The sequence below is a fragment of the Nyctibius grandis genome, chromosome 6 (assembly GCF_013368605.1).
Source record: "Nyctibius grandis isolate bNycGra1 chromosome 6, bNycGra1.pri, whole genome shotgun sequence".
In the NCBI taxonomy this organism is placed as follows: domain Eukaryota; kingdom Metazoa; phylum Chordata; class Aves; order Nyctibiiformes; family Nyctibiidae; genus Nyctibius; species Nyctibius grandis.
Genome location: NC_090663.1, coordinates 44,265,729 through 44,281,310, shown reverse-complemented (window position 1 = coordinate 44,281,310; position 15,582 = coordinate 44,265,729). Strand labels below are relative to the sequence as shown.

At 43.9% G+C, this 15,582-nt stretch overlaps 1 protein-coding gene across 1 annotated transcript in view; it reads left to right on the top strand.

Moving 5' to 3' along the window:
• The first annotated feature begins 1,029 nt into the window (after positions 1 to 1,029).
• The window catches only part of GALNTL6 (polypeptide N-acetylgalactosaminyltransferase like 6), a 565,706-nt gene continuing 551,153 nt past the window's right edge, over positions 1,030 to 15,582 (top strand). The window contains exon 1 of the mRNA XM_068403801.1: positions 1,030 to 1,261. Within this exon, the coding sequence (XP_068259902.1) occupies positions 1,124 to 1,261 (138 nt within the window). The 5' untranslated portion in view covers positions 1,030 to 1,123. The remainder of the gene's footprint in view (positions 1,262 to 15,582) is intronic.

The following is a 15,582-nucleotide window of genomic DNA, read 5'->3' as shown; positions in this document are numbered from 1 at the left end:
CGAGGGATGCCCTCAGCCCCAGCGGTGCGGGGAGCGCCGGGCTGCTCGGGCTGGCGGCCGGGCGGGGGCGGGCAAGGCGGCGCTGCGGGGGGAGCCCGGGGAGCCCCCGGCAGGTGAGCGCCCCGGCACTGCCTGGCGCGGCGGGCCAGGCCCTCGGACAGGGAGGCGCCGCAGGCTCTCAGAGCGGTTCGCCCCGCGTTTCACGTAGCGCCGAGGAGGACGGACCGGAACGGGAATCGCAAGCCTCGTCCCCGGTGCGCAGCAGCGGCAGCAACGGCGCCACCCGGCTCCGGCCCACGGTCCCCGTGCTGGGGGCCGGGGCCGGGGCCGGGGGACTCTAGTTGCTGCCTCGCCCGCCGGCGCGGGAAAGCGCGGAACGGGCGGATAGCACACAGGGGGCGGTCGGGATAAGGGGGCGCGGCGGGGCGGGCCCTGCGCTGCCCGCCCCCGGCCCGGCCGCCGCACGTGGTGGCGGGGGGCGCAGGGGCCGCCCCCTCCTTGCCCGCCTCCCCGGCGCGGAGGGACGCGCTGTGCCGCGGCGCCGGCCTCTGCGCTCCTCTCGTATTTTTGTTATTTAAACTCATGCTTAGCAAATTACGCGTGATGAGCTCATGATGCCGCGCCCCCCCGCCCCGGGCCCGGGCAGGCAGGGGGACGTGAGGCGGGCGGCCGCGGCGAGCCGCGGGGGCTCCGCGCAGCGCTAGCGCTTCCCCCGGAGCCGGGAGGAGGGAGGGGCCGCTCTCTCGGGCCAACGCTGTTTATTGTTGGGGGGGGTTCATTTTTATTTTTTTTTTTATTTTATTTCTCGCTCTCCCTCCCCCGCTGTGCGTTGACCTGTTCGCCGCTCCGTGCGCAGGTGGATCCATGAGCTCCCCCAGGAGCGGCATCGCCGCCGCGCAGCGCCGCGCCGGGCTGGGGGGAGCGGCCGCCAACTCCGGCCCCGCCGCCGCGGGGGGCGGCCCCGCCCGGGCACGGGTTGGGCGGTCGTGAGGCGGGCGGGCGAAGTTTCTCCGCGGTGCCGGGCCCCTCCGAGGAACAGCGGGGAGGGAAGGACCTGGCCCCGCGGTGCTGGGGTAGCTGCTGCTGCCGCCGCCGCCGTCAGCAGAGCAGCCCAGCTTTGGCCATGAAGAGGAAACAGAAGAGGTTTCTGCAAATGACGCTGCTTTTCACCGCGGCTCTGATTTTCCTGCCCGACATCGGCCTCTGGTCTCTCTACAAGGAAAAGCACCTAGTGAAGCCTGCCGACCCCTCCGAGCCGCAGGTAGGTGCGAAGCCGCCCGGGAGCGCTGCCCCGAGGTGCGCACCGCGGTGCCCCGCTGCGCCGGGCAGGCGGCGGCCTTCCGCCTCCCGGGGCGCGGCCCTGGCCCTCGCCCCTCCGCGGCCCCGTGGGGTTCGGGGCGCGCAGCGGAGAGCGGTAGCACATGTGCTTGTCCTACCTCCGCGCTAGAGGGAGAAAGTTGTGGGCGAAGAACTGAGCCTGCCGGGCTGGGTTTCCCCGGGAAGGGCAAGGGTGAGCAGTCACAGAAGCTGGCTGTGAGATTAGGAGGACGTGGGATTTTGCATGCTTCGTTGGTTAGCCAGGGGTGAAGCTGGGCTCTAATTTTCGTTACGAGAAGTGGAGTTTTTCTGCAACTTTTATTTGTCTGCCTGTCTGCAATACTTCTTGAACGGCTGCGTGTCTGTATGTCCGCTAAAATTGCTCGGGATCCATCTAGGTAACTAACCGCCTGGATTTTTTTGTTTGCTCTTGCTTTCTGTTGAAAACTCGACAGAAGTGACTGTCAGTCTTTTTCTGTTCCGAACGTTACTGATGTGACCTATACAACTATGCTGTGTGTAACTGCTTGTCAGACTGATGTCACAACGAACTTTCAAATCTTTCCAGTTTACAGTCTCCTCAATCACCGTTATTAATAACAGCAGTTGACACAAGCTGGTTTTTTCTTAAGTTATTCTTCAACTCGCTGGGTTTACGTATGGCTCGTAAATCACAGTATGACCTGCATTAAGTGAAGCTTAGTTTTACGGAGTTGTTGTAATGCAGTGCTTTAAAACCCTGCCTGTAAGTTACGAAAGCTTATATTTGTTCTGTTCAACGGTGCTATGCTCCTACAATGTAATTGTCAGTGTAATTTAAATATAACATAAATATTTCATAGATCATTAGTAAGAAATTATGGGATTGTTTGATCTTTTAGCTTGTTTACCACTTCCATAGCCTTAATGTTAGAGTGTATTAGACAACATCATGTATCATTTTAGTGTATTAGTAGTCTTAATTTTAAGGGTCATCACCCATGTATGTAATGTACTTTCCAGATACTAAATGTATTTAAGTCAATGGCTTCAATTGAACAATAACATATTTGGTTCTTTGTTAATATAGCTATTCATTACAGAAGTTAGTCTTCCAAAGTATCATAACTTTGGTTAATAAAATACGCTGAATGGAAGATACTTTGTTACTACAGGAGGAAGGTAGGGATTAGGGGTAGAAGTAGGGGTAGAAGTAAGCTTCTTAATTTGAAGCTTACTTTATCTTTCCAAGGGTTTTAAAATGCAGTAGGTGTCAGGTGCTAGATTTTAGTTGAAAGTAATTGCTGCTGAAAGAAAATTATACACGATCATAAATGTCTGTCATTAGTTTACAAGGTGCATACTGTAGTCTTTGCAGTTTCTAATTTACTTTGTGATTTAGGAAAGCTTGAGTTATTCTATGCAAAGAATGATTTCCGTGTTTGTTGCGTGGCTCTTAAAAGACACATGCCTTGACATAAGATGAAATTTCTAATGTTCAAGACTGCACTCTAAGTAGAGCAGGACTGGATAGCACTCAAAGGGAAATAACTTTTTTTTTTTTTTTCCCCAAAAAGTTCTGGATAACATCGTGGAAGAAAACCTTGGAGATCAGCAGCTGAGCATACATGAAGGGCTAGTGAGACTTGCTAATGAGGCCCCAGAAAATTTTAAATCCAAAGTTTACTGAAAGGGGCCTTTGCTAGCTTCTTTTTTTCTCTTTTTTTTCCTTTTCTCCCCACCTGAATACTAATTGAGCAGTAATGGAACTGTTTAATGGGAAAACAATGAAAATGAGCAATGAAACTTTGAACCTCACAGCTAACTTTAATGTTACTCCGTTATTACTGTCAGAATTGAAGTCATGTTGTCAATGTCATTATTCAGTGAGGGTAGCAGGTTGAAGTAGAGGTGAGTAATGCCATTACAGTACTTGTGTCTTTCGATGTGCGCATTATAACCCAAAATACGTACAAGGAACAAAGGTTGAAATACAAGTTTTGAGTTCAGCTCTTTTAAATATAAGGAAATTGTAAGAAGATGGTCAGTGTATTTCTTTTGAGACTACACTAGAAATGAGGTCATACTAGAAAAGACTGCATTAGAAATAGTGAAATAGTATATAGTAGAAATATAACTTTTTTCTTCTATTAAGTTGGTAGGAGATGCAAGAATTTCAACACTCAACGCAGTCATTCTTTGCCCTTACTTTTTTTTTAACCTGTCAAGTTTTCCTTGTGAACTTGGTAGGCTTGATGTTTATATTTTGATAATTGTTATTTACTTTTGGTTTATCATGGTATTTAAAGTTGAGCTTCAAGGGTAAATGTACAGATATTAAGGTTCTGAGTTACATGGAGCAACAAGCTCTCCGTAAAATATAGTTTGACAATAAAGCAGTACATGTGAGGAAAAAAAATATAATCAATATCTGGTTTAATTCTTTCTAAGTCAACCTTCCTTGATGTACTATGGGAATAAGGGCAATTGAATAGGGTATTTTTTTATTACCTTTTTTAAAAAGTCTGATAAATTCCTTAACACGTTATGATGTCCTTGAGTTTTGATTACAGTTTTTACAGTTAGTTTAACTTAATTTTCTTTTTTTTTATGTTACTGAAATATTACATATGTGATATAAGTATCCTGTCTGATCTTTTCTTTTGATAAAATTCCAAGGCCAGAGTGTTTGGATACTAAGTTATGCTGATAAAACTTTTAATTTCAGTTTTGTTTTCTGTGAAGGAAAAGCAACAATGCAGTACAACCAGTAGGATGTAATCCTACTCCGAACATGGTTATCTGATGCTATCTAAAGTTAGTGATACTTTATTTGGCTGCAGTAAGGCTTTATCCTTGTCTGTTTATATACTTTCAATATATGAAAAATAACTTCATGTAAAAGAACCAAATTTCTTACAGTAGCTTTCCAGCATCCTTAATATAGGTGTTTAGTGAAAAGGTGTTGTGAGATACATTTCTTTCTGTTTTTATGGGATGCCAGTGTGGTTGGCTGAAAGGAGGGCAGTCTAGTGAAGTAACCCCTAGTGCATTTCAATTTCAACTGGCACTTTTTTCATTCAGCTGTCATCTTCCTGCATCCCGGTGTCAAATCTCCTCACTTAAAATTGCATTGAACAGCAGCATCTCTTAGTCGCAGATGCTCTGTAATACTTATTCGTAGGTATATTACTGAAATGCTTTATGATGTGTAAAGTAAGGAAAGAAGGTAGATGTCTGGCTTCATTTTACTTATGCTTTGGCGCATTAGGGTGTGCCACTTTAACCTCCTGATTTAGGCACTTCTGCGGGATGAATTTACTTTCTTGATGGTTTTGGCCCTTTTTATTCAGGTTTGTGCACGCTGCCTGGAGCAGAGACCAAAATACAGCCGTCCTGCCAGGGGAAAGCGCTGTTCCATGGGATAGAGTCATGCTCTCTTTCCCTTGTCCGGTGAATTCTGTATTTCTGTCTGGTTAGCCCCATGGTTAGGCCTTGCTCTTGGGATATGCGAGATATAGATTTAAATGAACTCCTCAGGGTAAGGAGAACATAGTTCTTACAAATCCTTGGCCTGTATTGTAGTTGGCCAAGAGGCACAAAATCCACCTTGCAAGCCTGGTGGCTATGAAAGTGCTAACTTTGGCTTCTGAATCCCGGAAGCGGTTTTGGACTGAAATCTGTCTTGCAAAGGGTCATTGGTTTTTGAAGTCCGTCAAGGAGGTGAAAAATTAAATTTAGCCCCAAGTTCAACGTTGGTACACAGGTTCTGAAAATCATAGTGGTTCCAGGACAGTTAGCTCTGTTTACTCACTATTGATGCCAGTGAAGCACAGAATTTGGGTTGGTGAATTCTGTGTCTGGAGCTGCATAAAGCTGCACCTTGAACGTGAAACTTTCTTTTTTTTTCCCACTTAGCTGTACTTCCCTCGCCTTTCTAGTTGATTTCAACAGGTACAAAATGTCATACTAAATATGGTTCAGTTAGGACACAAATAGACACCTATTTCCTATGATCGCACTGTCGGGACGCTGTCAGTTACTTGTGTATTTAGTTCCACTGTCTCAGTTACTTACCTTTGCTTTCATCACAAGCTTGTGAGGCAGGAGAGTTTTGTTTCTCTTTGTTAACAGAGGAGTAAATAAAGTGTACAGTCACAAACAGGCCCCAGTCTACAACAGCAGCTGGTTAACTTTTTCTGACATTAATTTGCACTATTTTGGGAGTTTCTATGCAGGTGCTGTTCCAAGCAAGTCCTCATTTCTCTCCCTAGAGCAGCAGCTGGGACCCAGTGTGTTCAATCCTCTTTCATTCTACAACCCTGCTCATTGCTGTGCCGATATGTCAGCTCCAAGGGCCCCGATACATGGCATGGCAAAACAGAGCTTAGTGTCTTAAAATGCAGTGCATTGGCAATCTGCATTTGTCATTCAAGTATTTAACAGTCATACAGTTAACACTTCTGTAATTCGCTTCTTTATCTGAATTGTTCATGTATAATTTTATTCCCCTTTATATACTGGAGCCTACTGAGGAAAATATCGTTCGAGGGCTAAAACCTTTGTTACTTTTAAGATACGGTATTATTTTTGGCAGTTAACAGTATGTTTCTGTTGTATTCAGTATACCAGAGGGAGCCCTCCTGTGGTTAATGTAATACCTATCAATTTTCAGGAATGTTACTAAACAGGGTATATCTTACAGAATAAATGGACTGTTTTCTATATTTAGGTTTTTTTCCATTTAACTCGCCATTTGTAATGCACTTCAGCTAATATTATTGTGCATAGTTACCTTTTTTTTTTAAGCACTGTCATTTCAGAGTAATCCAGATCAAAACACAAGGTCAAGAAATCTCTGTGCATGACAAGGTTGAGACTTGTAGAAAGACGACTGCAATGAGGGGGGATCCATGGCCTTATTGAAGCAGTGGGATGCAAGACTGCACACTGATTAGGGAGGCGTACCCAAGCTGTGTTTTGTCGCTTCACTGGGACGTGATGCTCACTTCTTTCCTAAACTTCCTCATCTCCCTGTGCAGGGAATATAGCTCTTGTGTTTGGGTCCGGGGAACTGTAGCGGTACCGTAGGGGCATCCCAGTTGGGAGGCAAACTGCACTGTGCCACTGCACATGCTGTTTGGTGGAGACACAACCGTGTGTGTGGGCAGGTGTCTCTTCACATACAGAAGAAAGAACAATTCAGCTTTTTTTTTTTTTTTTTTTTTTTAATGCTGAGACAGGTAACTTATGCTCTTTGTCTAGCAATATGCTGATGCACACATTTATAGCAATTGACTTCAGCAAAACTGAGTGTATGCTAACTATTTTGATGGATCAGTGGCAGGAGCAGACATGTTTGGTTACTTTAAATAAGGCTGAAAAAAATTAGCGCAGAGGTTGACAAGTTAAATACAATGCAGCTCAGGAATCCCAAGCTAATAATACTACATCTATTGTAAATGTTCCTCACTGTCAAGAGACCAAATTATGCTGACTGAAAGAAGTAGCAGTCCCAGTTTTTTAATGTTTCTTTTAAAAGTAAAAAGGCTTTATTAGGATATGTCAACCTACTGTACCAACTCCTTTCTGAGAATTCCGATGTAAACTGGTTTTTAAGGTCAAGCTCTACTGTGATTCATTGGTTTCAAACTAGTTTTGACAATTGTCACATTTGGAGGAGTTTCACTGGATGATGGGCTTGGCTGGGTAATCCTTCTCAAGATATGTCTTTGACAGAGAAATCCTTTCCCTCTTCTTTATGAAAAAATGCTGTAGAAGAGACCTACTTGAGGAGGTTTGCTCAAGAGCTAAAGGAGAAGAAGAAAATTTATTGCAGGAATTTAACAGGATTTCGTACTTCTCTTTCAAATTCTTCACCATTATTTCCATAATTTCCACACATCTTTCTTCATAGAGAAGATGACATGACTCCAAGTCTATGCAAACACCTGGTGATTCAAGTCAGCTATTTAATCATCAAGTTAATAGCAATATATTCAGAGAATGGTAGGAATACAAATGATGAGGGGTATGTGCAGCTAACACAGGAAATACATGGGCCAAAATATCCTACTCTTCTCTGGATGTTTGTACCCTGCAGGGTCAGAGCTGCCATGGTCCTGTCCAAGGTAGTGTTTCACAGGGCAATGTTATCTTATGCTTCCATTTTAAGATCTCTTGGCAGATCTTATTGAAGGAATTTCCTATCCCCTCTTTCTCCTGGTCACATCCTGTTTATTGAAGACTTCTGCCCTCACTTTCGGAAGCAGTCGCTAGCTGAAGCGTGAGGCTTTCGTCTAGCCACATGTGGATTTAACAGATAACTGCAGAATCCTTTCCCCCCTGTCACCTCCAGCTGTTGGTTACCATCCAGTGTCTGAATTTTTCAGCCAAATGTCTGGTGATAGGACATAAAAGCGTTTGACAGATGCTTCACTGGATCATCTGAAACCACCTCCGTAACAGTTTAAGCATATCAGCCAGACTTTTCCCTGAAGTAGTTGAATAATATTTGCATGTCATCTTCAGACCCATGTGAGCAGTAACCCCCCATGAGAGCTGCAGCAACAGGGAGTTTGGAGATCGGTGACATCTGGCAGTGCCATAAACATGCAATGCCCTGAAACTTCTGTCAGGTTTGTGCCAGCTAAGAGTTACCATGCCCAGTGCAATTTCCTACACTTTTCAGTTGATTTACAGTGCAAATTGGACATAGTAGACCAGAAAATCTGGCCCATACGACTTAAATGTAATAAACCATTGATTCTATGCTTAAGATACAGTGGCGATTTAACAGTTTACTTCTGTGCTATATAGTCATTTATGACAGGATGCGATACTGCGAAGAGATTTCGCTAGGCAGAGTAGTTATCAACTAGAATTTGGTCAGGACACCAGTGTGGATTGCTCCCTGAAGTGTGTAAGTGTAGATTTATCAGACTAACTTAAGGTGCTCATTTGCTTAAAGAAGCATATTTTTTCAGACTTGTACTTAAACTCATCTGTTATTCTATTTCATTTAGAAAATTTTAGCCTGTTTCCTTATTGTTGCTCTTTGAAAAGTTTTCTATAAATTAAGTACTAGGAGAATGTGAACAAATGTTTAGGACAAGCAAGAACATTTTATAGCCAGACTGTGACAAGTTCTGTTTATAGGTGAAGACAGGGAAGAGCAAGGGCTTCCTGTGTCTCTCTTCAGAGCCAATGTCTGGGAAATACAGGCCCTGCACAAGTATCCTGGCAAAGTTAACTGCTTCTATAGTGCAAGTATTTTATCCCATATGTTTTTGCCTCACTGTGATTAAAATCTCCCAGTTTTGCATTAGATAACATAATTGTCTGTCACAGGCAGTTTGTATTTCTGTTTTGTTGTCTAATTCCTGGGGTAAAAGTTGTGCTTGTAATGTAACATTTGGGTAATGCTGCTGAAGCTTTATGTGGTTGTGTTGGAGAAGGCAAAGTCAAACAAGTGCACGCGTACTTGGGAGGTTTGAGATATTCTCACCCGCAAGAGTTAGCTCCAACAGATATTGACAACTGAAATCTTTCTTCTGCGCAGATTATCTATACCGTTGGCAAAATTTTGCAAGTTGCTGGCAAAGCCTGCACAGATGCAGCAGTAGTTAGCCAGAGCTAGATAACTTGAGAAGAGACTAAATTGTACCAAATCTTGGGAAGCAGTATCCTTCAGTAGTTCACCAGCTCTGAATCATGTCTTGCACAGAATGTAATACATGGTTTAGTGCAATAGTTCACTTATGTCTTTTTTTTTTTTTTATGAGTGACAAAATACTTACTGTGGTCCTTCAATGGGGAAAGCCTTCTTATTTTCAACATAGCAGCACGCTTCCGTCTCCTGCCCCTTTTTCTCCTTTTTGTTTGTTTTTTTTTCTTTTTTTTTTTTAAAAAAACATGTTTCAGCTTCTTTAATGTTTCTGATATCTCATTTGATTGCTGGGTAAATTATTATATTGGATTGCTTGAATCTTGCAAATTTTTAGATTGCCTTTTCTACAGAGTGGTGGTTTCACATTAGCATGAGGAATGCATGAAAAAGACACATAAACGCAATCCTACAAGAAATATATTGCTGTTTTTCAGGCTCTGATAAATGACTGCATTTTAAGTTGCATTTGATATGGATAGAAAATGAATGACAGGCTTGAACGGATGTTGTTTTTCCAGAATTGTGCGACATAAACTAAAGTGACAGTCAAATTGCTGATCAAATTTTGCAATTATAACACCAGTATAAAAATGTAAATCCAGAACTTTTATGACATTAAGTAACGAATTCTCCACTAAAGTTACGAAATCGTTAGAGAGACAGCATACATGGACATAAAAAGTACTTGGGATGGCTGTAAAAATTAGCAGAAAACTCAAAAATGACATGCAAAAGCCTCACAGCAAAATATTGCTGCAGTATATTTAACCTGCATTTCACATCAGATTAAATATTTTTCAGTATAAGGTCATCCTTGACAATTCCCAATGATGGTGAAGCAGTGGGAATTTCTCCAAGTATATGGAGACACTCCTCCTAATATGGTCAGATTCTATTTTGACCTATATTACTTCTTGATCTATTTAGTGATCTGAGAGAAGACTGGTTTTATATCTCCATTTTCTCTGAAGTAATCCATTTAAGAGATACAGGCCCAATGAAAGCGCAGCCAGAACATATATATTAACGTATGCTTTGCTAACGTGAAAGTGAAATTGCGTTCACCTCCACCAACTGCCTATATATACTAATGGATTTTAAAAACAAAATTGAAAGCAGACATGCCATGTGTGCAGGAGGGGCTGCAGAGAAGGCTAGGGAACTTCTGGAGCTCCTTCAAGGAAAGGAGCAAAGCTGTAGAGGGGTGAGAAATAAATTTGACTGGAAACACAGTCAACTATGTGATCTTTCCCCATCTTCCCTGTCTCCTTGCTTCATGAGAGGATGCACCAAGAGCAGTAAAGAAGCTGAGATGTTGTTTAAACCATCCATACACAAAGTGTAGAGAGAAACTGCTTGACGAAGAGTTGTTATTAACATGAGAATTACTTTTTATAAAACTGAGGTGGTATTTCAGCAAATTACCATTCAGAAATTCCAAGTGCTGCAGTTCATCAATGCTGCAATGTAGGAGATTCCTCGAATGTGTGGAGGACAGTTTCCTCATGCAAGTGGTAAATGAGCCCACTAGAGGAGGGGCCCTACTTGACCTGTTGTTTGTGAACAGAGAAGGACTAGTGGGAGATGTGAGGGTCGGTGGCCGTCTTGGGAATAGCGACCATGAAATGTTAGAGTTTTCGATAGTGGGGGAAGTAAGGAGGGGCAAGAGCAGAACTTCTGCCTTAGATTTCCGGCGGGCTGACTTTAGCCTCTTTAAGAGGCTGGTGGACCGAGTCCCTTGGCAATCGGTCCTGAAGGGCAAAGGAGTCCAGGAAGGCTGGACATGCTTCAAAAGGGAATTGCTAAATATTCAGGAGCAGGCTGTCCCGGTGTGTAGGAAGGCAAGCCGTCAGGGAAAAAGACCAGCCTGGTTAAACAGGGAACTTAGGCTAGAACTTAAGGAAAAAAAGAGAGCGTACTTGCTCTGGAAGAAGGGTCGGGCAACTTGGGAGGTCTATAGGGACGTGGCCAGGTCGTGTAGGGAGAAGATTAGAAGGGCCAAAGCTCAATTAGAGCTTGATTTGGCTGCTACGGTCAAAGATAACAAAAAAAGCTTCTACAAATACATCAACAGCAAAAGGAGGGTCAAGGAGAGCCTCCACCACTTGCTGAATGAGGAGGGTAGTGTAGTGTCAGGGGATGAGGAAAAGGCAGAGGTGCTCAATGCCTTCTTTGCCTCGGTCTTTAATGTCAAGATCGGTTGTCCTCAGGAGACTCGGCACCCAGAGCCTGAAGTTAGGGGCGGGAGGCTGTGTGAATCTCCCATGATCCAGGAGGAGATGGTTAGGGAGCTGCTGTGCCAGTTGGACACCCACAAGGCTATGGGCCTGGATGGGATTCACCCCAGAGTAATGAAGGAACTGGCAAACGAGCTTGCCAAACCACTCTCGATTATGTACCGGCAGTCCTGGTTAACTGGAGAAGTTCCAGCTGACTGGAAATTAGCAAATGTAACGCCCATCTACAAGAAGGGTCGGAAGGATGATCCAGGGAACTATAGACCTGTCAGCCTGACCTCGGTGCCAGGCAAGGTGATGGAACAGATCGTCCTGAGTGCCATTACATGGCACATGCAGGACAATCGGGGCATCGGGGCCAGCCAACATAGATTCATGAAAGGCAGGTCCTGCTCGACCAACCTGGTCTCCTTCTATGACCAAGTGACCCGCTTAGTAGATGAGGGCAGGGCTGTGGATGTAGTCTGTCTAGACTTCAGTAAGGCATTCGACACTGTCTCCCACAGCATCCTCCTAGACAAACTGGCTGCCCGGGGCTTGGATGGGTGGACTCTTTGATGGTTAAAAACTGTCTGGATGGCCGAGCCCAGAGAGTGGTGGTGAATGGGGCAAAGTGCAAGTGGCGGCTGGTCACTAGCGGTGTTCCCCAGGGCTCAGTCCTGCGGCCGGTGCTGTTCAATATCTTTATAGATGATCTAGACGTAGGGATTGAGTGCACCCTCAGCAAATTTGCAGATGACACCAAGCTGGGTGGGAGTGTCGATCTGCTGGAGGGTAGGAAGGCCCTACAAAGGGATCTGGACAGGTTAGATAGATGGGCCGAGACCAATGGCATGAGGTTCAACAAGAACAAGTGCCGGGTCTTACACTTGGGCCACAACAACCCCATGCAGCTCTACAGGCTGGGGGAAGAGTGGTTAGAAAGCGGCCCGGTGGAAAGAGACCTGGGGGTGCTGATCGACAGCCGGCTAAACATGAGCCAGCAGTGTGCCCAGGTGGCCAAGAAGGCCAATGGCATCCTGGCCTCTATTAGGAATAGTGTAGCCAGCCGGTCTAGGGAAGTGATCGTCCCTCTGTACTCGGCACTGGTGAGGCCGCATCTTGAGTACTGTGTTCAGTTCTGGGCCCTGCACTTCAAGAAAGATGTTGAGGTGTTGGAGCGAGTCCAGAGGAGGGCGACCAAGCTGGTGAAGGGTCTGGAGGGTCTGACCTCTGAGGAACGGCTGAGGGAGCTGGGGTTGTTTAGCCTGGAGAAGAGGAGGCTCCGAGGTGACCTTATTGCAGTCTACAAGTACCTGAAGGGAGGTTGTAGTGAAGTGGGAGTTGGCCTCTTCTCCCAGGCAACTAGTGATAGGACAAGAGGGCACAGCCTCAAGCTTCGCCAGGGGAGGTTCAGGTTGGACATTAGGAGGAATTTCTTTACAGAAAAGGTTATTAGACATTGGAATGGGCTGCCCAGGGAGGTGGTGGAGTCACCATCTCTGGATGTGTTTAAGAAAAGACTGGACATGGCACTTAGTGCCATGGTCTAGTTGACAGGGTGGTGTAAGGGCAACGGTTGGACTCGATGATCCCTGAGGTCTCTTCCAACCTGGTTGATTCTGATTCTGTGATTCATGTGCTGACCCCCACACAGAGTAATAGTGCAGTCACTGAAGATAAAGGGGGTTTTCATTGAAGCAACTTCAATATGAACAAGTGAGAGAGAAATTTTTTGTCAAATGTTCAAGACACACAACAGATGTCTCCTTCAGAATCAATGAAGAAAAATTTTATTTTATACTGGAAGAAGGGAAATGGAGATGGCATCATGCTAAGCAGCAACCTGCTTCTGCATCTGGAATGAATGTGCATGACAAATGAATACAGGAGATCAAGCTCAGGACACATATTTATTGCCTGTGCACATTGTAACACCTTCAGACAGAGGTCTTGGAAAAACTTGCCTTTTTCTTGTGTTGTAGTAACATTTGTTCTGTCACTTATGAGAGTAGAATCTTGCTGCATTGAGTTTAAAACTAAAATTCAGTGAATTGAGACTCTTCAGTGCATTTCAAAGAAATTCTTAGTAGAACAGATTGTTCAGAAATGGTTATTAGTGTGAGCTTTGAGTTTTTCCTTTTAGTATCTATGCACCACATGCGTACACACATGTCTGTTTATGGGCAGGAGGAGGTGAGGAGACCATCTTTTCTTCCTACTGGGAGAGGGAGTTTATTTTTCTTAATGTAACATGCCCTAAGAATCTTAGGAGAAATGGAACGATTTTGTGAAAGACACCATGCAAATACATGAGAAAGCATATGTTTATGAGTATAAATTCAGTACAATCTACAGTGTCTTTGGCATTTTCCAGGTTTGTTTTTTTTTAATAAATGTGGATTTTTGGTTTGTTTTTGTCTCCCGTCCCTCTTTATGCACAGATTGTATGTGGGCTGGCTTTATGTTAGGTTTTTGAACAGTGATAACTTCAGACCATCTACTGAACTTTTGTTTTTCCTCTCTACTTCTAAGTCTTGAAATATGTAGGCAATAAAGATGTTGGCTCATTTTATTTATGCCCTTGATTCTTTCCAATCTTTCCTGCAAGTCATTTCTCCTCTTTAGACAGTGGACTCGCATACACATTTCTTTAGGAGACCATACACAAGTTTGTTCAAAAATACTTGTCCAAGGCTGCCATCTTTACAATATGCTTTGCTAACCTGCTTTTCTCCTGACATGTGTGATCTAAAATAATCAGACAACTGACCTTCTCTTCAATTTAGTAACCTTCTTCATATTGCAGATTAACCATCAATTTACTGATCTGGTTGTGAGAGACACCAGCTACTCTCTTTTAGTGGTAACAGAGACTGAGAAGCTGCCAGTGTTAGGATGGAAGTGAGAGGAAGGAAACATGGAAGAAAGGAAAATGTACAGCCAGGACAATAATAAGGAAAATACATCCCATCAAATGTATTTCTGGAACTTCTAAGTCATGTTGCTATCATGTTTCCTATGCCTTCTCTTTCATGTTGCTCTAATCTGCATCTCTGGCATATATTGTTATCGTATTATTTCTTCAAATGCATGCTAACTGCAACCTTGCTTCTCTATTCTAATTTATTATAGCATATTAGTAAAGCTGCTTTGGAATACCCTGGATTAATGATGCATTTAAACTGTTCTAAAATGACCCTGGGCTAGGTCAATTATTGAAGTAGTGCCAGTGAGGAATATTTTATTTTGATTGCAGTAAGCTCTTAGTTTTATGTTAACCGCATCGTACAAACATGACCTGTGGGCTTTTAATGTTGTAGTGAATTGAAAATGTGTGAATAAAGCATGCTTAATATTTTTATGTAGCAAACTGAGGCTCCTTCTGGAGAGGAGGATCTATAATCTTGTTTTCTTCTGTTGTACATGTGGTCACATTTTTGTACTAGTGCTCTGAGAAAGCAGGCTTGCCTTTTTGATTCAAAGTGAAAACCTAGTGAGGTGCAGATGCTGCTTATGGCATGTTAGGTGTCAGTGCACTCTTCCCTTATGCATCCCCACGTTTTAACAGATCCAGCCTACTACACCTGTACCTGGACAAAACGGTCTCTCTCTTCCTTTGCAGCCTGAAGGTTGGAAGGACTGAGTAGTTCAGGATGTTTTGGTGTGGGAACTGTAGCTTGGTGATGTTCTTTGAGCTCCTACCAAAACCAAGGGGAAAGTCTTACTGGGACTGCCTTACTTTGCTTCCCAACGCTTTGAGTGGTTTTTGATGTCCGTAGCTGGAGATGTGCTTTGCAGAGGATGTCTGAGGAACAGCAGTGCACATGGAGAGGAGGACCTCAGTTTCCCCACAGCACTGTGGACACAAACAGCGTTGATGCTTGGTAATGCACTGATGTGGAGCTTGGGGTGGCCTCCCTGAAACATGTTTGCCATAGCTGGGCAGTGTGTGGTGTCAAGCAGTGTTTAAATGTGAAGTGATGTAGCTGTTAAGGTGGTCTGTGAGGTACACCAGACTGAAAATCATAAGAAGGAAGTGTGTTTTATGTCTTGTGTTTTATAGCTTTGGTACACGAGTGGGAAATCACTGTTATTTGTGGTGCAGTGTAGGAGAATTCTGTAATACAGTTTATTTCCAAAAACTTCATTTGTAAAAGCAGTGCATTTAATTTTTTCTTGTAAAATTCACATCATTAATTATTACATAGGTAACTCTGTATTTCTTTTCCCTTTTAGAAGTGGAAAGTGTTACTTGCTGTGTTCTGTATTAGAATTGAGCTGGAACGAGGGCTTATTGCATGCTTTTCAAAATGCAGGGATGTGTTTTTTTTCAAACCTCAAATGTCTATGTTTTAATCTAATCTGATTTTCTTTGCAAAGCTGTAGTGCAGTTTCTCC